Source organism: Calidris pugnax, unplaced genomic scaffold (genome assembly GCF_001431845.1).
Source record: "Calidris pugnax isolate Ruff unplaced genomic scaffold, ASM143184v1 scaffold38, whole genome shotgun sequence".
In the NCBI taxonomy this organism is placed as follows: Eukaryota; Metazoa; Chordata; class Aves; order Charadriiformes; family Scolopacidae; genus Calidris; species Calidris pugnax.
The window spans coordinates 374,124-395,892 of NW_015090995.1; the positions used below are offsets into that span (position 1 = coordinate 374,124).

Genomic DNA, 21,769 nt, shown 5'->3' on the forward strand with positions numbered 1-21,769 from the left:
TCCCTGGTCATAATGATTATTCCACAATCATTCCACAGAGATAGAAGTGAATTTCGCCCCCTCCTGTCCTCTAAAGGCTGAGTCTCGTTCCTAAAGAAAAGCATGTGGTTATCATTAATGTTATGATGTACTTCACTGAAGGTTTGGTCAAATAGTGGTCATGCATCGTGTTAGTTTAATTTTCCTGGTGGTTTGGAGTCAATATTGAACTTTCCACTTTGTGATTCAAACTCTTGTGTAGCTACCTCTGGAGACTGCTTTTTTGCACCGGGTGAAACACCCACGATGCATGAATTGCCTGAATTTCCTCTTCAGGTCACTATTTTATCTTCTTTCCCGTTAGTAAACTGAACATACTGGTCTGAGCTTGGGAGAATAGGACAGAGCAGAAAAGAATAGCAATGTCCATAATTCAGTCCTCGATGGGGGTTTCTTTTCATCTCTTTTCTGCCTTTCATGTATATCTGAGAGAGTGGCTTGGCCACGTGGGTGTTTCTGCAATGAAACTCTCTTTTCCTGGCAAAATTCATAACCAGTCAGGAAAATTGACCCAAAAATACCAGATTTAAATGTCCTGCAGGAACAAAAAGACTACATGGGAATAGTGGGATGCGTCTGGTGAAAAGTATGTGAGCACCTACCCGCCCGCCGAGGGCCAGAGTGATCAGTCCATCCATACTAGAAACATGTACCAGTTCTTCCAGAGGCACCTCAAACCTCCAGTTCTCCCCATTTTTCTGCCCTGCCCAGCACCTTTCCTGACCACATGGTACCACCATCAGCTCTGCCACACTCCATGAGGAAGGCAATGATTGTTCTCATTCCACAGGGAGAGAAAGGGCCACTGCCAGAGATGAGAGCAAACCCTGGAAGTTCTCAGTCAATTCACAGGCTTCTCTTATCACTTGTCCTCAGTCCATCCTTCAGTGTGTTTTGAATGAATGAACTAAGATTATGGATCAGAATTGTCAGGCTATAAAAATAAGTGTTATTCTGTGCCATTCAAGTAGATGGATTAGGAGTTAGCTGAATATTTTCTTTGTGGGGTCTCTGGTGAAGTTCCTATAATTTCATCTCTCTCTAGCCACCTCCACCCTTGCTCTGCCAGAGTTAGACAGCTGAGAAGTTTTCCACCCACTTTTTCTACTCCTCATCCTCGCCCACATACAGCTAACGAAGTGAAAGAGAGAAGAATTGTTAACTAAAGCTGTTGGAGGGAGGGATTAGACAAAGGAAAGAGAAAGCAAGGAATATTAATTCATGCTGGCTCCGGCTTAAAAAAAAGGTCTTGCTGCTCTGTCCTTACTACAAGATGTCTTAAAACACTCACGGTATATGGCTGTGGAATGTTATTTGGCTGCTTCTAAAATAGCTTGTTTTTATCAGTTCAGGAACATTACAGTGCAAGACATATGGACTTTATTGAACTATTCCATTATGGGTTTTCCCAGCAGCAATGTCTATTTACTTGTCATAGCTATTCTTCAGAGATCAGTCATTTTATTTCTTTTCTTATTGAGTTTTAAACTCAGCTTATTCTTTTATAGTAATTATTTATTAGCTAATAATCCCTTCCTTGGGCTCACAGTATTGGGTGGCCTTTAGGTTAAGTAATAGGAAATGGAGCCCCTTACTTCCAAATTCAACACATGCCATGAAAATTGGTCCGAAGGATGTTTGGTGTTTGGTATGCAGGGAACTCACGGGATCCCAGGCCAGCTCCCACTAGGAAGATGTCTAGACATTTCATGCCAATAATTTGTTATTAATTACCATTGGTTCCAGCGCAGTCTGCACAGAAGCTAAGGACTGAACAGCCACTCAGTTTGTGCTATTGCTTGTGGCTGGAGGACACTGGCAAGGATTAACGTGTCATTTAGTCTGATTTTCAATGGGATACCCTTGATCTACAGATACTTCAAAAAGCAGATACTACTGGCTTCCTAAATGTTTCTTTCAGGTTCCTTTTGATAAGAGATAAAACTATGTGATCTTATAGAGGGAAGGAGGATTTGGATGCCCTTTGATATAGCATCTTAATGTTCCAAAGCATCTCTATGTTGAGGACTAAAACAGGATTAGGTTAGTTTGGCAACTGAGAACTTTATTTAAGATGCTGGAAAGATAATTGGAGTCCCAATCTCAGGGATTTACCCATAAGCACACAGGTAGAGTGAAAAGCTGTTGCGTAATGATTTCAAGGGATTCATCTTATTACAAGAAAATCACTCAAAATCCTTCATATCCGGCTCTGAAATCACATATATTTCCCTGCTGGCTGCTGGTGGTTTAAAAGTCACATTTTGGAGGACTCTGGGAGGTGGTGGCTCTAAGACAAGACAGTAAAGTGCATTCTCTCTTGTGCTCAGGTGTGTAGCAAACTGGTATCCAGGTGCATAACAGTGATTTTGAGCATACAAACAAGAAAATTACCTTCTTTCTTTTCCTCAGTGAATTTTTGCCTGGAATTTGTCCCCACATTGTTTCCCACCATCATTTTAACCTTCACATCCAGACACAATTGAGATTAGCTAAGACGAGGTCTCGGTGTACCTATTTGCTACCCTGACAGACTTTTCTTAAGTTCCGCAGTGGGAGTCGTTAGCGTCTGCGTGTGTCCATGAGCGTGTGTCTGCATTTACCTCTGGGCCACCAAACGCAGCTTCAATCGTTTCATCAGTTTTTAGAAGAGTCACAGTGTCACCCCGAACACTTTGGACATATTCCAAAGTGGATAATTACATTCCCCTTTACGATTTTAACTGGCTCTACAGTATTACCCTCAACTTCCCATCTAGAGCTGTCACTTAGCAAGACTAATAGCCAGTAAATAGCTGTCCAAATTTATCCCCTTCTGTCCTCAGCACGTACATTTATATTGGCTTTTTCTATTCCCTAATATAAAATTCTAAGATCCAGTAATCATGAGAAGAAAGATCTTGGTCCTGATTCAGCAGTAAATCAAAAAAGCAGTGTCTACTGCTTAAAGTCAAGGGTAGTGCTCTGAACATGTGCTTGTTAATAACCTGTGGCATTAGGCCCACTGTACAGGAACAGAGAGAGGAGGAGGAGCAGGCTGCTCCTCTGGGGGACTTTATATCCAAGTTAGAGCTATTTTCACATCATAAATAAATCAGAACAGCACAGCTCTTTCTTTGGTGGACACCAGAGGGAGCTGGGTTTGCTGGCCTCCCATTTTCACCCCTAAATTTGCTTTGTCCCTATTCTTGGCTAATTTCTATGTCTGGTGCCCATGAAAAGTAGATACTTTTCCACTTACCCGGTATTCTGCTGAAAATGTTCCCCATTAGAATGTAAAATGTGCATGAGATCAAAACCTTCGAAACTCATTTCCCTACAGGATTTAAAGTGCCAAAGCTCAGAAAATCTTAAATAACTCTCTGAAAATACATCCCGCACAGCTATAGACACATTCGTGGTACAGCTTTATGAGCAGTAAAGGAATGTCTTGTGTGAGTTTAGTTTAGGATATTAAAAAGAAAGTCCAGAGATGCTTTTGGGCACTTCAAAGCGCTCTCTGGAGATAAGGACAAAGGGCCAGAGGGTGTTATAAGTTTTGATTCTCAAAGTCCTTAGAGAGGACAGCAAAAAAGTGATATTTGTTCCAAATGTGAGGGCTCAGAGTTCCTCAGGTGAATGGCTGGAGGGGAAGCAAAGTAATCTCACAAGAACATCTCTGTCTTGGTGGGTTAGACCCTGCTTTCTTGCTGGCAGCCCAAAGGAAGCACTAGAAATAATTAAAGCCATGATCTGTGGATAGTCCTCCCATGAGCTTCTGATGCTACATCATGACAGGGAGAGGGGAGTGCCATATGACTGCCTCCTCGTTAAGAAGGCCCTATCCAGAAGCAGGGGCTTGGGATGTTTAAGGAACACAAGTTTTTAATGATGTGTTTGAGCTCAGCCCCATGAATAACCAAACCACTTCCTTTATCTACATGGGGAATCTCAGGACAAGTGTTTCTTCCTTCTCCTTCATGGTCCTTCCCTTCTTTCTGCAATTGCCAAGTGTCTTAGAACAGGCAGCTTCTCCAGAGCTTCCTTACTTACTGCACAAGTCCTAGAAAGGCTCTGGGGAAGGTTTATGGAATCAAAGGGCTTCCAAGAACAATTTATAAGTGAGCTGAGGCCCAGAGGGGCCACATCTCTCCCTTCTCTGGGGTTATAGCAAAGCAAAGCAAAATCCTGCAATATTCTTTCCACCACATCCATAGGGATGACATGCTTCCCATGCAAATGTGGGTGTTCTCTTACCCACAGAAACCGTAACTGAAAGGCAGGAAAGACAATAGGTGGATGTGTGCCTTCATTTCCAGTGTCGTAGATAAATCTTCCAGGTCCTTCACTTTAGCTTTTTGCTGATGTTGTCACACAAAGACCTTTGCAAAGGGGAGCCCTCCTTTCACAGGGGAGACAGGAAAGAAGAAGGGGAAGGTTTAGGAATGAGGAGGGAAGAGAATTAACTGGGTGGAGGTGATGCGAGATGAGAGACCAAAAACCTAATAGAAACACTTGTCTGTTTGTGAGCTTCACTCCTGACTAGAAACTCCTTCGTTAACTGTTTTTCTACCACAAAACATACACTTACCCAGTACTCTCAGGCCTCCCTGCTAAGCCTACACTACACTCAAAGCCTTTACTTTTTCTCTCTTTTCCTGGCAGATTGTGAGCACACTGACTACAGAAAACAGCAGTGCCTCAGGAATCTATTACTGTGTGGCTTCAAACAAGATTGGCGAAGAAGAGAGGAGCATTGAGTTCTACGTCTCAGGTAAAACAACACAAGAGATGCTCCACAAAAACTTGATGCTGACAATCTGATTTACCTTGAAGTTTTATACGGCTGGTGAGGGCTCGTTAAAACTTCTGGGAATTCCCTGCATGTTGTGTTTTCAGAGCACTCCCAGTCACACAGTCCCAGGCTCTTCATCACATACATACAAGGCTGGGTCCTGCATCAGTGCACAGCTGAGTTTGATGTGTCCAGCATCAAACTTGATGCCCCTTTTGCCCTTTTCAAGCTGCACATTCAGGCCCCAAGTTGAGCCGCCTGTCTCTTAAAGCAACACTCATGACATTTGAGCCCTGTCCTCACGAAACCTCCAGCAAAAGCTGAGTTCTTTGTAGTCTTCCAAAGGCCCGAAGCCTCTCCCCAACTCAGGAGAAGGGTCGGTCCCCAGTTAAGTCAGTAGACACAGCAAAGGTGAGCAAGGCCAATATTCAGACCTAATCCAGGGCTGATATCACTGGGAGTTGTTGTGACATTGGATCCCTGCCTGAGCAATTAGCCTTTCCAGTGCCCTTTAAGGAGGGAGGAGGTGGACATGCTATTTCTCCAAAGAACACAAATCCAAACAAATATCTGCTTAACCTTTCAATACAGAAATTCTTTAGTAGTGAGATCAAGACCTACATAATGCTTTTAGGAGAGATGGGTCAACAGCCATTTTGTTCTTCCACTGCAGAGCCCCCACAAAAACTCCCACGGACACTAGAAATAGCACTGGTATCTATTTTTAAATCGTTTCTTTGCCAGCAGAATTTATTTCAGTGAAGGGTCAACAGGGTTTGGAGATCATGCTGGAACCAAACCATATAAGGGGTCCAATGAGATGAGAAATCTTATCATTCACTATCTTTGCCTACCACGGTCTGGACACCAGTGTTCCCATTTCAGTAAGATGACTGGTTTGCCATGGGCAGAGGCAACATGGGTGAGCCACCCGATGCTCTGAAGGGCCTTGTGTCATTGCCCACCACCATGAGACACTCAGGGCAGACTGTAACCTCCCTAGTGCAGTGAAAAGCTGACCTGACGTCTCCTGGAGCTATTCTCTGCCACAAACAAGTATTATTTGCCTTCTAATCTCTGGTCTGCACCTTGGAAAGGGCAACTATATATTACTGTAAGTCCACAGTAAATCAAATTCTAGCCTTTGTATGATTGCACTACATACAACAGAACAGCATCCCACCCATATGAAACCTCTGAATGTTTTTGGAATAAAATTAATTATGATAAGAATAATAAATAATAACAAAAGTTCTTTTTCAAGGGCTTATCTGAGTGCAAAAACAACTCAGAAAAATGGAGTTAAAGATTTCTACCAGAAAGAAAATATTGTATTTCAAACATGAGATAAAGATCTGCTATCAGATACTGGAACAATGTATGCACTGGGCTGTTCTACAACCGCTTGCCACTCTCAATTTGCTTATTCCTGACATGTTTACAGGATTTATTAAAAGCTCTGCGCTATTTCAGATGGTAGGGCTCACCCTTTCTTTTTCTCACTCTCCCTACGTGCATACGCCTGATGGCAACCCCCCCACCCTGACAGGCACAGGGATGGAATTTGGGAAAGAGCAGAAGTTTTAAATTACACAGATTATTGTGCAAAGCACAGGAAATTAAAACCAATTAATTCCTTGTAAATACAAATGGAGCCAGACTTTCTTTTGATTTATGCTGACTTTTTACCTTCCCCCAATGGCTCATTTCCCTATTTTGCCATGGAATCCCACACAGTTGAGAGTGAAATTCGCGGCTACTACACTGTAATACAATACAAAAGACAAATGTTTGGTGACTGCTGATAAAAGAGAAAAGGCCCCATGGTGCATTCTTTTAGCCAACTTATTAGGAGTCTTATAAAACACTGTATCTGTTCAGAGAGAGGAAGTTAATCACTGCTCAGGTTCAAGATTGTGTAAGCAAAGTAGTCTAAGAGATGAACTGACTTCTAATGTGCCCTCAAAGCTGCAGTTACTCCCCTGATAATCCAGGTGGGAGGAGAAAAGAGAGAGGAGAGCAAGAGAGGCTTTTTTCTCTCTCTCTCTTTTTCCTTCCACTGTAATGAAAATCAATGAATATTCTATTGGAGCTGAAAGAGCTTCTTGAAGGGCTAACAAGATGGAAGAGAATAGCACAGGTTCCAGCTAAAAATATTCAAAATGCTAAATAAAAAATGTCAGTAGAAGAAATGATAAGAAAAACAACCCAGGCTTCTGCTCCCAGAATGTTAAGTTGGTAGAAAAAACCCTGCACCGGGGAAGTCCAGCAGCAAGGCAAAGCTATCGAGCATCCTTCACAAGTTAGGGCTAGGAAATTATCACATCAAATTAATTGGGAATTTGCACCAAAATTCCAGGGATCTCTGGGCGCTCCAGCCCATGCTGTCACAGCCATACACAAGTCACTGCCTTCTCCCAAGGGATGTGGTACTTCTTTCCCATGGGGAGGGAAACTCCCCCTGCAAAACAAACAGGGCTGCAAGGTGTAAGAAGAAATTCTCCCGAAAGAAAGGCTTCTCAGGAGGCAGAAGGAAAGGCAAGGGGCTGCTTCACCAAGGGTTATCAGGGGTTCACTGTGTTTTACCCCAGGTGATGTAACCAAATTCTTACCTCATCACTTCACCTGGAATGCCTTTTTACTTTCCCTGGGAGCCAGCACTTAGGATCATAGGATAATTCAGGGTGGAGGGGATGGATCTCGGGAGATCCATCAGATTTGAGCAACCTGGTCTGGTGGGAGGTCTCCCTGCCCAGGGCAGGGGGTTGGAACTTGGTGATCTTTAAGGTCCTTTCCAACCTGAACCATTCTATGATTCTGTTTCCTAGCTCATTGAGCTTACTAAGAACTGAGTCTAACCACAGATCCATCCAGCTGTAACTCTTCTCAGAGCAAACACCAAATGCTTAGAAGAAAAACTACGAAAAAGGCAAGTAAAGAGGGTGCTTTTTCCCTATGTGAGTTTGTCAGATTCAGGAGAGGTTTTGCTCATGCCACATCCCGGTGTTTTCACTGGACCTTAATTCTTCCTGTTTAGAGAACTTCTGCTGGCCTGAGACTTTTCCCCCTTTTTGATAAGCATCATCCTGACATGTTGGAACCACAGGACATCAGATGTGAAGAACAGACATATTACACAAGTCAGTTTGAGCATACAGCTAGCACTAAGCAAGAAAAAGAGCAACTGAGCCTAACAAAACACTGCATAAAGTAAACTGAAATTTCATGAAAGGGAAAGAAAAGAAAAATAACATTTTCCACAGCTGTGGCCTGAGGGGTCTCTTCTCTTTTTGGGTCTTTTGTAAAATATTTCTGGTGCCAGTCTTTAAAAACCATGAAGCAAAGTTTATTGGTTCTATTCCAGATGACTTGTGAAGAAGAGAGACTTTTAATCATATCTGAAAGTTCCTTCAGGGCTCTGTATTTTATATAATATATGGTTTATTATAAGGCAGATTGGTTATTCCAACAGCCTCGCTATTTATGCTCAACTATAGCTTCAGCAGAACTTTTTGCAAGAGTTTGCAGTGTGAATCCTTGGCCAAATTCCAGCTCCCATGTGGAATTTGTCAGGTTCCAAATGCAACACATACTTGCTCCCCTTTAACTTCTGTCCTTCTTAAAGCACCATCTGTTTCATCCTACCTGGAGAAAAAGCATCTCACAAACAGCTTGGTACTGAAGCAATAATCTGTCAGACTTATAGCGAATAGCATTCATGTTCAGAAGACAAGCCAGAGCAAGTCCTCCCAAAGTCTCCAATCCCCTGGTAAAATTTTTAAGGAGTTCCTCACAGCCCTCAGCTTCTTGGTAAAATCCTGACCTAACAGACAGAAGAATAATTCCAGGTGGTTATCAGTGTGCTTTCACAGTGGTCTGTTGGGTGGACAGATCATTGAAACTAACAGAATAAAAAGGGAAAATAGTATCTTTCAGATGCGATTTAATTGCGGGTCTCTGGCGGCTGATGCAGGAACAGGAAAGTGTCTGTGGGCCAGACTACTCAGAAACACTTTTTCTTGTCTTAAAATGGATTTAGTTTGCTACTTCAGGAAAATTGATTTATTTTTTTTTTCTGGAGTGAAAAGTTACTAAAAATATAGCAAGAAACAGCTTACTCTTTTGTGGATAGATTGGACTCACGCCTCAACGTATTTCCCTGCTAAATATAAAGGCCTCAAGGCCTCATACATCATTAAATCCGTTAATCCATTCAGCGATCAAGTAAATATCCACCAAGGCACATGTGATGAAAATAAATATTGGCATAGTTGAAATAAGCGAGAATTGGGAAGATTGTTCAGCGGTGAAGAAAGAGAGTGTTACTTCTGAGAAACGGGAACAGGTCTCTCTATTCTTATGCAATTATATTTTCAAGCACTGATTGCAGACAGAAAGAGAAGAGCTCGTGAACACGTTTGTCTACCTGGATGGAAATCTCTCTTGATTAAACTCTCTTAGTCCATTAACTGCTTCTATTTATAAACCTTCAATTCATTATTTGAAAATGGAATGATTAGAATACTGAAGGCCAGACTACCACAGGTCAGTGCCGGGACGGGAGAGGTACTTTCTACTTATCTAATTCACAAGTGCTAATGCCTGTTTGCACATGCAAATGTAGGTCTCATTAAAATTGACTCATTCCATAATGGCTGGTCTTTGAAATTTGACCATCAAGTTGCAACCAGGCAGCCAAAGATATTTTCAGTCCTGATTTAATTATAAACACATTTTCTCTTCCTCCTAGATGTGCCGTTTGGGTTGCAAACAGACCCACAAGTCACAACCATTGTGGGGAACAATGTCCGGCTGACATGCCGGGCCTCTAAGTACATCTACAGCCACCTGGCCTGGTACTACCCGTCCTCAGAGCCTGCTCCCGGTGACTTGCTCATCAAGAAAATGGACAACTACTCCATTTCTTTGACACTGGTCATTACTAACGTCACGAAGGAACAGAGTGGCCTCTACAAGTGCAGAGCCCAGAACCAGCACAACACAACCGACACGCTAGAGCAGCACACCCGGCTCCTCGTCAGAGGTAGGTCCCCAAAGGGCAGTGGGACGTGCTGCCGTCCCTCTGCAGGAACAGAAATACTGGGCGTCTGCTGCTCCCTTGGAAGCCTTTCAAAGCAGGTGCCCAGCAGTTCTTAGGGATTGTCCTAACATAGACTTTATGCTCTCATTTGGGTTAGGGTTTTTTTTTTGCATCCAGCCACTGCTGGGTTTGTATAAAATATTTGCTGTACACATAAAGGTGATTTCAGCTGTGTTTTACCTTCCTAACTCCATGCCAGGTGCAGATATAGTGTTGACCGAGGAGAAAAGGCATCACCTACCATGTTAGGAACAGCACAACTCTATCACTTGGGGCTGTCACCCAAGATCTATATGACTCTGGTAGAAGACTCGACCCACTTACAGCTGCCAGGATGGTGCAGATACCTAAATAGATTTGGACCCAGCAGACGTGATCACAAATATCACTGGTTTAATCAAGTGACATGTACTATTTATTCTGCATAAGTGGGATATACATTGTTGTAATAACAGTATTTTCTTACTTATTCTCACCTCCATCCTGGCCTTGAACCCCTCCAGGGATGGGGCAGCCACAGCTTCTCTGGGCAACCTGGGCCAGGCTCTCACCACCCTCACAGCAAACAAGTTCTTCCTGAGATCTCATCTAAATCCCCCTTCTTTCAGTTTAAAAGCAGTATTCCATATTCCAATGGTGAAGAAACCCCCAAAGAACGGAGATGGAGTAGAACTGAAATACACAGGAGCAAGCCAGGGTGCAAAAGACAGAGTCCATCAGAAGCCAAATTAGACAGTGATTTTCAAATGGACTTCTCCACTTACATTAACGGCTAATGAGACACCGAAGGGACAGCTGTACTGCCATAAGCACTTGTCACTTTGGTAAAAAACAGTGCTGGCTTCATGCCTGGTTAAGTGAAGGAGCACATTTCCCACACAATCTCCTACCTCATGAGCCAAGACCTTTCTGGGAGCCCCCATCCCCTTCCACACACACAAGGAGAAAATGCAGCCCACAGCCCCAGCTATGGCTGGCACGGCTCTGCTACCCGAGTGGGAGGTGATTTATTTTAAGGAATGGCATGAGCACCTGCCTCTTCCTCGAGCGTGGAGGAAGGGAAGGAATCTCACCTCGGTATTAGAGAGTGCTGGTGGTTTGGCTTGTCCCCACAGCCAGTACCAGAGCCACCTGCCAGCGTCATCTGACACGGAGGCACCGGGCTTTCTCTGCACTTTGCATTCAGGCAACTTGCTTTTCACTTCCCTGGCAGATATTTTTATTCGTTTAATCAAATTTCCACCTACACAGACACCTACACATGATGGCTATGGGAAAAACAGCTAAACTGGGAATACATCCATGGAGAACTGGAACCTTAATCACATTCTTCTGAGAATTACTGGGGTCTGTTTTTTGTCTGGCACGTGTCAGAGGGGCCATTCTGGAGAACACGCATGGAAATGCCCCTCCAAACCAGCCCTCCCTCCCCTACACAAACAGGGTGTTCTAAATGTACCAACACCCATCAGCAACTGTCCTTATTGCATGTTTTATGTATTTTTTTATGCTGTGCCTGTGATTTTATTCATTGCTTTCCTGTACCTTTTACAAATGAATGCAAAGCGGAGGCTAACGTGCTTTGTAGTAAGTAGATAACTGCACTCATGATGGAGAACACAAAATCCTGTCTCCTCTTTGCCTTCTCCTTTCTTTTATTGTATTCCCTCTCCATTTGCTCAACCCACTCACTGGCCTGGTTTCTCCAGAGGATGAGGAACTCAGGGGGGTTCAAGCTGAAGCTGAATCCAAGCTTAGTCAGTTTGAAAACTGAGCCAAATAAACTCACTCTCTCTTCCCACAATCTTTTGGGGGATTTTTTGCCCCCACTCATCAACCCAATCTTTGCCACTTCCAGCCCAGAGAGGCCGTGCAGGTGGGCAAAGGAGAGCAGATGGCAAAGCTGAGGCAGGTGCCTTCTGAAATCTCACTGTGTCCTGTTCTCTTCTGTGACCACAGCCAAGGTAGCGCCATATGTGATACAGAACCTGACAGATCTGGAGGTGAACATCAGCGGCAAGATCGTCCTGGAGTGTAAAGTCAGTGGAAGGCCAGAACCTCAGATCACATGGAGGAAGAATGGCTACCCCATTTCAGCAGCATCAGGTGAATGCACTTGTTTCTTGAGGGTACCGGGCATTGTACGTAACAGGATAATGGATTTGCAGGTTCACCACAACCACAGGACCTACAACTCCACAGCAACTGCACCGTGGTACACACAACCTCAGAAAACACCCACAAACCCCCAATATATCAGTAGTCTCCAACTCGGATTTAGAGGTCAAAGCTGCCAACCGGTTGCCGGCTTATGCAGCTCGCCTTCCACACGTGGCAGTGTTCATCAGCCAGACAGTCTGCATGCATTAGCATAGCATTAGTACATCAAGGAGTACACTGTTCACTCTGCTTGTGCGAGACAACAGTTTGTGTACAAAGCAGAGACAGAGTGTACCTGCTCATCAGGTGGGCCTGAAACACGAGCCTGAACCCTTAGATATCCTTGGAGCCTGAGCAAAATGTATTGCAGGAAATGGCGGGAAGCCACCTCCCAGCCAGGCCCAGGGGATGCCACGAGACATTACACATAGAATCATAAAATCACAGAATGGTTTGGGTTGGGAGGGGCCTTAAATATCATCCAGCTCCACCCCCCTGCCCTGGGCAGGGACACCTCCCACCAGACCAGGTTGCTCCAAGCCCCCTCCAACCTGGCCTTGAACCCCTCCAGGGATGGGGCAGCCACAGCTTCTCTGGGCAACCTGGGCCAGTGCCTCAGCTCCCAACCTTTTTTATCTCCCACAACACAGAATGAGAACGTGCTCTCAGTCAGCTCATTCCTGAGCCTGGAATTCTTTCTCAGCTCTCTGCCCCAGGATCTCCTATAAATCCTGGAGAATCTCATGGCAGTAGCTGGTCCTATGACTTTAATTTTACTTCTTGGACTAGGTAGGAAATCTAGGATCATCCATAATTCAGATCAGACTGTTCTGAAACTCTTTATAGCTACAGAAATTTTATAAATAATTCTAGAGGGACAAGCATGTAACTCATCCAACCAATGGAAACATAAATAAAATATTTGGAAAAAAACACCTTAGAGTAAATACTTCAGCACAGTGCATGGCAAGTTACGTGCAGTTCTCTTGTTAACAACAGGATTCATAGGCAGAACACCCGGAAATCCAAAATGTCATTCCCTTTTGGATTCAGAGCCTGACCTGTTTCCCTATTTCTGCCCCAAACATATCTTTAATGCAACGGTTTTATGTTACACATCCAGAAAAATTAAATGTGGAAAATTAATCAGGAAAATTTAATGTAAAAGAGCCTCACATAGGTCACATTTAGGCAACCTCCCTCTTCCCACTCTACCTCTAGCTCCTCACTGCCTGTGACTCCAGGATTGTTCCATGCAGTGATTTTTCCAGGTGTGTGCATAACCTGATTTCTATATTCCACGTGTTAGGACTCCCGTCACTTCCTACAGCTGCCAAGACATCAGCTTTCTCCAGTAATGTCACTGAGTTCCATTTTTTCCAGTGTATCTTATTGCCATCGGAAAACCTCTCTTCCCTTCACTAACTTCCATAGAATTTTTCTCAGGCTCTGTCTGTTCATAATAAATTAATATTTTCTGTTGGTTAAATGATCCCCAAGCAATTTACACTGGTAGTGAGGAGAAAGAAAAGTTTCAGGGAAAGGTTGTTGCCAGACCACAACAAGCAGCATGGTATTAAAATGCCTCCTAAGAACAGTGCGTGCCAAGCCTGCACCAATGGGAGCTGAATTTCGGTTCTCTATCCCCTAAAAGCCTTTATAGGCAGGTAGGTTATTGTGATAATATTAACCAACATCCCTTACGACAGGAATTTCCATGGAAAATAACACCCTGGTCATTGAGCGAGTGAAAAAGGATGATGAAGGGCTCTATGAATGCAAGGCAACCAACGACATGGGCCAAGACAGCACATCAGCCTTCATTAAAATCCAAGGTGAGCTCCAAGCAAGGGGAAACACATACATTGTTTTGGACTGAGGAGAACTCCTGTTCAGTCCTTACTTTGGCTACATTTCAAATTTGGTTGTGTATTTAAACTGCAGGTTCTGAGGAGAAATCCAACATTGAAGTGATCATTTTGGTCTGCACTGGTTTGGCTGCCACCCTCTTCTGGCTGCTTCTGACCCTATTCATTCGGAAACTCAGAAAGGTAAGAGAGCTTCCACACTGCACAAAGGCCCAATGTAGCATCGGAGTTTAGGGCCAAATGTTCAGGACAGATGGTAGAAAAACCATGAAAAATGTTCCTATAAAATTTCAGTCCAAGATTTCTGCTGATAGTCTTGTGACTTCTCAAGAGATTCCCTGCACTTGTGAGATTTCTACCCACTTCTATGGTACTGTAAAATCAGGGTCCTCCCTCTTTATGAGTCAAACTGGCTTTCAAGCTCAGGAAATCGAAAAAAGTCCTAAATCTCCTAAAACAAGGGCTTGATTTCAGCACTTGTCCATAAGATTTCTCCATAACATAGATATTAAAGGGGGCCCTGTTTTAAGAAGGATCCTAGAAACGAACTCAAACCACACAGCTTATTTTGTCTCCAAGTCTTGCTATTCTTTCACCTCCCTTTTGTGACTCAAAAAAGTAAACTTTCAGTAAACTTCCAAGGAATTTAGGTCTGTTTTTCCTAAAACAAACAGCAAACAGAAAGGCAACCACAGCTCTCTGGTCTGTATCTCCCTAAACTACAGTCCCCGTGTTAATCCTCAATACTTAAGTAAAATTCCCCTTTCTATTGCTAATACAGTGATTAAATTAATATTTTCCTCCTTGATCTCAATTTAACAGAGTTGTGGACCACAGTGAATTTCCTATTACGTTTTATACTCGCACAAGTCTGCTCACAGGACCCACCAAATCACAATTTCTCACTTAGCAGCATTAGAAGTAGCACTTTTCACCAGCTTTCAAGCAATTTTAAATTGTCATAAGTGATAGCCATGAGGTGGATGACTATGGAGAATCAAGACTGCAAAACAAAATGGCATGAAAATGCCAAAATGCTCCACAGTGCACCAGGAAACGCAACTTTTAGAGATCCCACAGAAAAGCACTGATTTACTTTAATAGATACAGGTAGAAGACAGTGATAGATTTTGTGTCCTCAGAGTGTTTACCAACATTAATCAGTGACTCTCCCCAACACCCAGGAGTGGCAGGCATACATAAACATTTATTTCCCAGATGATATATATATATAAAAACAGAGAGGCAGGAAGCCGAAGTGATGCGTTCACGGTTGAGAATAAATTTCAGAGCTAAGTCTGGAACTGGGAGAAGTCCCCAGCCAGCACTCAGTCTTGTAGATGACAACTCTCTCCCATGAGACCCGCAGGGTAAACACTGTGAATGATTTCTCCACACCCTGTTTTTAGCCTGATGCCACGGATATTAAAACGGGATACCTGTCAATTATCATGGATCCAGAGGAAATGCCTCTTGACGAGCAGTGCGACCGTCTTCCCTACGACAGCAGTAAATGGGAGTTCCCAAGGGACAGGCTGCGGCTGGGTGAGTGGTTCAGGTGTTATTACTGTAAAGAATGATGATTTCTAACGCTGCCCAGTTTCAGGGGATGTGTTGCAGAACCCAAGCAGCAGCCTAGCATTCAGTGCCAGAACCGGCAGTGAGTCAGGGAATTCAGGATCATGCTTAATCGGGGCGGGGGAAACAAGGGATTTGGTAAGAAAAGCAAAGATATTGTCTCTCTCAAAATAGCTACTGCTTCTTTTTCTTTTGTGAAGAAGTGAAGCCAAACTCTTGACAGGAAAGAAAGGTACCTCCAGGTACAGTCCCTGCCAAAAGTATGTTTTCAAAGTATGGTTTCATACTCGGAGAGGAAAAGGGAGAGCGAAGTCGATCTGAAAGGTGACAGTCTTTCAGTGAATTTTATTTTTAAGAATTCAATCAATTCATCAAATAATGAATTCCTTATCAATCATTTAAACCCAGCTTTGAGCTGTAAAGAACTATTATGAAAAAATGAGCCAAATTTCATTCAGCTGCTCAGCTCACTGGGTGATGGAGCAAGAAAATATAAAAAGCAGGTTGTGTTTGTATAGAGAAAGAGTAACATCTGTGTGCAATGCCAAGTGCAGGGAATATGTCTGTATTTGTGTGTGCTCTTGGTGCTTTAGCTGTAAAACGTGGAAGAAGGAGGAAGACAGACAAAAATAACAAAAAATGAGATGATGGTAGGACATAGGGTCAAAGTAGCAGAACCGAGAAGCCAGACCATGATGCCTAGTGTACTCTGCTGCATCGTGGGCCAGAGCCCTCAGAGCACACTAGGTACGAAAAGTCAAATGAAAGGGAAAATAAAGAAATATTATAATCGTAAATTCCATTTAGTATAGCTTTTATGTCAAATAAATGTCAATAACTGAAGTGTTAGAGGGTTCTGACTGCCCGAGTGCCTTTGCTGGCTACTCCGTGAGTGTGATTCATGAGAGATCAGGGTTCCACAATTCTACGTTTAACCCAAACTCTGACTTTCCTGGACTTCAGGACAACTATAAGTAATGTTTTTACCCTTAAGCTGAATCCAGATATATTTATTCTACTCTGTCCTATCACGTACTGTATTGCATTAGAGTCATATGGATATAAATCATACCACTTATATCCATATACTGAAAATATGTGATACAGGCTTCTGTTGACTATCGGTCTACATCGTGCCTGGGCACTGGAATCTTGTATTTCCTGCACAGCTGAGAATGCACGTTTCCCTCTTATCTGATGCCGACTGTCGTAAGTCCCTTTGGCTCATTCTTGACTCTTGCTTCTCTAGGTAAAACACTGGGTCATGGTGCTTTTGGGAAGGTGGTGGAGGCGTCTGCTTTTGGCATTGATAAATCTTCAACCTGCAAAACAGTTGCCGTAAAAATGCTTAAAGGTACATATCCCTCTGAGATCCTCACAAGACTCCTCAGGGAACCCGTGGGCAATGAGGTTTCCAGTTCTCAGCTCCAAACCAGTCCTAAGTTCATTGTGTTGAGAAGGGAGTGGGTTTGTCATATGGGAGCAATTAGTCGTTATACAGTGGATGTTAATGCGTAGGAAATGACAAGCGGGCTCCATGCTGTGCTGCTGATTAAGTCTTGTATTCCTAGAGGAGGAAAACAGCAGCTTCCAGGTCTGTGGGGTTAGGAGGGAAACAGATTACAGAATGTAATTACATTAGATAGTCTGAAATTGGATCTAAGCCTTCGATCACGGCCATTCCAGATGTAGAACAGTTCAAGGGGTTGAAAAAAAAGCCATGCCAAGGGAGTGAATTAGACACAACTTGCTTGCAATTATTGAAATTAAGGAAAGCTTTTACCATTCAGTGGTGGGGCAGGGGGGAACTTGGAGACTATTCTTTCAGATTATATTTACTTACAAAGCCTCTGCAGATGACTTATGAATAAATGCATCAGCCAGTACATTCACTACATGAGCTGGAGGTTTTTAACTGTTCACTTAAGGTTTTTTGAAAGGTAAATCGATGCTCACAACTGGATGGCTTTTCATAGCCCACACTGCTCTGCATTGCTGCTGCATCACAGGATTAACCCTCACAATGCCACAATTCATGAACTTCTATCACGGCATTTGGCTTCCGTTGCTAGTTGCCTCTGCTGATGCTCTGCTACTTCCCACCTCTCTGAAATTTCAAAAACATCAATTTATCACCTGTCTTCTGGACCTTCTCCATATCTGGTCTCCCTTCTTTGCATTAGTCAGCAGATCTTCAGATCATCTTCTCTCCTGCTGTTGTTTCTTCTGTTCCATGCCCATCACCGGATCTCAGAAATATCGTAGAAGCCCTTGATTCAGACATACTCCATTCTCCATCCAAAACTTACTGCCCCAGATAGCTCTGGGTTTTCATTCACTTCCATACTGTGCTTCCCAGCTGATCCTCATGTCAACTCTACCCTGCCTCCACATATTCAGCAAACTATTTGACAGTTCCTCCAACATTTTACCCCTTCCTCCCCCCGTGGAGGCAACAGCCTCTGGCTATAATCTGTCCCTCCCCAACTAACATGCCCATAATTCATCAATTTCTTGAATAAAGTAGATTCTTGTGTATGAGTTAATCCATTCAGGGGGAAAAAAGGCCCCGTAGATGTTTTCACTACTGTAATTCCAGCATTATGTGATGTTCCCATGAAGTAGGGCTGGTTGAATGTAATGTGCAAGAATATCTGCCACACTTCAGAGACTGTTCCATTTAGATTTTGGCAGGTGAGTGTTCCAGCTCATGCCAGGGTAAATCAGGAGTAATATCACATATGTACACACCCACCTACAAATACTGTTGACTGTAGAACTCTTGGGCTTGGAATAGTTCCTTCTTTATGACACAGTTTGGTGAAAGATTTGTTTCTACAAACAGATAAAGAGGTCACATTTGTCACACCAAATAATCTGTTGTGGAACTGTTTCTTCATATTTAAATCTTACATGATGCAAAGGCAAAACCAGAGAAAACAGGACACAGCCCGATTTGTTAAAATATATCATGGAAGTTTTGGAAAGACAGTAGAGGAAACAAGCCAGAATCTGAACAACGTCCTGGGCCGAGAGTGCCTTCCTCAGCCTTGGCAGCAAAGGAGAATGAAAGTACAGTAGAACTGGCTCGTCATTGTCTCATCAAGTGTCAAGTTCATGGTTCACACACAAATATGGTCCCCTCTACTTTTCCTGGAAAATGTTTTTCTTGGGTCCATGAGATCTCACAGGGCTGGGATTTAGTATAGCTGTACATTCTCCAGTACATCCTGGGACCCAGCTCACAGATGAGTTGGATTCCTCCATCACCTGCGGTGGAGAATTGCTCAGTAATGTGGGAAAATCCATTCCAAGGTATTGTAAGGAATTACTGCTGACCTGCACATCACCGTTAGAGATGGAGGAAGGACATCCTTCTGTGTGTTATTGTTGCTTGCAGTGGTTTGTTGTTCCTTTGCTAAGCTTGCAAAATGCAGTCCTTGCAAAGGCTCTCTGGGATCTGACCTGCAGGACAGCAACCCTCCATAACCCATGCTAGAGAAAGGAAGAGTCACCCACAAGATAAAGTGTTATTCCACTTCATAAAGGTCAACAGACAATGAAACGGATGAATTATTATCTGTTTAAGAGTCTGAAAGGCAAAGATACTGCAAGTAACCTGGGTGGGTTTTGTTTCCAAGTATAAACAGGATCTTGCTGTGTCCTGTTAAAAATATCCTGTTGTGTAAAGATGATTTTTTCCTGTTTATCTTAAGCAGAATGTGCAACTACAAACGAATGCAAGGCTTTAATGTCGGAACTGAAGATCCTCATCCATATAGGACATCACCTGAATGTAGTCAACCTGCTGGGAGCCTGCACCAAAGCTGGAGGTGAGAAGTCCTCAGTAGATAAGGAGCAAAGAAAAAACACTTTTCAGACACAAAGGTGTTTGGATGTGTCTGTGGTGGAACCCAAGTCTCATGCACAGCTAACACAAGCAAGATATTTTTATATTAGAAAGACAGAATAGGAGAGTTTCTGCTACTGCAGAATATGGCCACATCTCATCAGTGGTTTCTGAACATCTTCTCCCAGCCAGTGGTGTTACTTCTCTATTTTCTTTTTTTCTGTCCTCTGTAAGCTTGTTTCCAAAAGGGATTATGGACCAAAGAGAGGCAGGATCCTTAATTGCAACTAGGTGCCCAGTTCCTCCACATAGACACTACTGATCATTTCAAAGGTTCTTCTTCCTCTTCTTCCCTGCCTTATCAGGAGGATGCACCAGGCTGAGCACTTACCTCCCTGGGGCCTCCTCCTTTCCCAAACACTTCACTCTCACTGGGCAAACACAGGCATTTTTTGCGTAGTATCTAGGAAGCCTGAGGCAGTCCAAAGTCGAATGGAGCAACAGCAGGGACTTCCAAAGGGCTGAGCTGACACAACTGACAGTACATCATACAAAGAGTCTGTTGCAAAGTGCAGATTTAAACAAAGGATTCCATAAATCTTAGACCGTTGTCACTAAAACATCCATTCCTGTACTGTCACACAAAGCATCCTTGTCTGTTACTACGCGGTGCTGTAACTTCAGGGTAACAACTCTCAGAGATGCCTCTTTACTGCTTACAATGAACCTTCAAAACAATGCCCAAAGGATAGATTTAGGAGAGCTGAGGACAAAGAAACCAGAGTAAAATAAATGAAGGGGAAAATGTGAGAGAGACGGTGCACACATCTGTTGTCATCTGAGACTCTGCAGCTATCATCTTCCCAAAGAACATGTAGTTGTCCAGCCACGGGGGAAAAAAAAGAAAACTTCAGTGAGGTAGATCTGGGAGGATGCCAGGAGAGAAATCTTCCCTCCAGCAAGATATTCCCAGTTCCACAAGGAGCAGCCAGCAAGCAGTAACCACAGATACTGCTGTAATATGGGAGCCGGGGACAGGGAACTTGCAGGGATTGTTGTAGCACCGCAGACCCCAAAAGCTTGGATGGGAGGATGGGTGGCTAAAGCTGGAGGGTTCTAAGATGCAGATGTGAGCGAGTAGTCTTGGCTTGGGACTGTGAGTAGAGGGGAAGTGACATCCCGAATGGTGGTGACTCTCCTGACAAGTCAACAAGGTGGGTTAACACAGACAGGTGCCTGAAACATGCCAGCATTACTGAGAGGTCAATATTTTTTAACCAAAGCACCAATTCAGCCACAGAGTTCTAGTTACACAGTAAGACACGTGCCAGTAACTGATCAAATACTTCGATTGTCCAAGTTCTGAGGAACTTTTTCTCCTGGGAGTGCCTCAGTTTCCAGTTCTCCCTGCTCCACCCCAAGCGGAGGAAACCCTCCCTCTTCCCTGCTCCTGCCCAGGGAAGCGGTGATTCCCCCGGGCAGCGTGGGATGGAGCCGAGCGGTGCCAAGGGCCCTGCAGGGCACCCAGGAGCCTCTCAGGCTTGTTTGCCTTTGGGCAAGGCCACGGAGGGCTGCAGAGAAACAGCCTCCAGCTCTCAAGACAGACGCTGGGATAAGAGTTACTATTAAAATGCCACTGCAGAGTGCTGCTTTCTCCTTCCTTGCTAGGTTTTATGCAACCCTATTCCCGTTGAAGACTGATATTAAGTATGCACATATATTATTTTAACAATATGAAAAATAACAAATTTTAACACCTTGTCTGAGGGTCTGATGTTAAGCAGTTAGAACTAATGCAGAGTACACACTTTACAATGAGAAAATAAAATATGGAGAGGCCGTGCCTAGGAAGCATTTCAAAAACATGAATAAATCACTAACTGGAGCTTTAAAGCTGTACTGGAATCTGCGTTTCCTCAGGGCATCCATGAGGGACACTCAACTTGAGGTTCTTCAGAACTGTGTACCCCCGAGATCTCTGGGCACTGGGGGATCCCAGCTCTGCTGCCTTTCAGCCCAAGTGAGCAGAGTGTGTGGGCAGCAGCAGAACCACTGGCAGCTCTGGTTTGGGGCCAGTTGTGGTTCTGCAGTCACTGGTGCAGTGTGCTCAGGTGCTAAATATGCCATAGCCATAGTCAGTAGGGACTGGAAGTCCTGAACAGCCCAAAGATGTGCATTCAACCCAGCAGTGCTCTAGGACTGGTACAAATAAAAAGCCTGGCAGAAATATGCAATGTTATTATGGACAAACTATTGGTTATTAGTGTTTCTGCTACAGCCAGATAGAAGAGCCGCTTGGAGCTGCCTCCTTCCCAAGGGCCAAGTGCAGCTCTCGGAGCTTTTCCTTTGAAGTTCAGACTCCTAAATCTGAACCACGGACCTTCTAGGCAGAAAAAGGT

General features: G+C 43.7%; 1 protein-coding gene across 1 annotated transcript in view; it reads left to right on the top strand.

The window, feature by feature from the left end:
* The window catches only part of LOC106895648 (vascular endothelial growth factor receptor kdr-like), an 87,903-nt gene that overhangs the window by 37,157 nt on the left and 28,977 nt on the right, over positions 1 to 21,769 (top strand). Inside the window, exons 10-17 of the mRNA XM_014955194.1 lie at positions 4,684 to 4,792; positions 9,564 to 9,857; positions 11,874 to 12,020; positions 13,784 to 13,909; positions 14,019 to 14,125; positions 15,352 to 15,487; positions 16,770 to 16,874; positions 19,240 to 19,353. Coding sequence (XP_014810680.1) covers positions 4,684 to 4,792; positions 9,564 to 9,857; positions 11,874 to 12,020; positions 13,784 to 13,909; positions 14,019 to 14,125; positions 15,352 to 15,487; positions 16,770 to 16,874; positions 19,240 to 19,353 — 1,138 coding nt within the window. The remainder of the gene's footprint in view (positions 1 to 4,683; positions 4,793 to 9,563; positions 9,858 to 11,873; positions 12,021 to 13,783; positions 13,910 to 14,018; positions 14,126 to 15,351; positions 15,488 to 16,769; positions 16,875 to 19,239; positions 19,354 to 21,769) is intronic.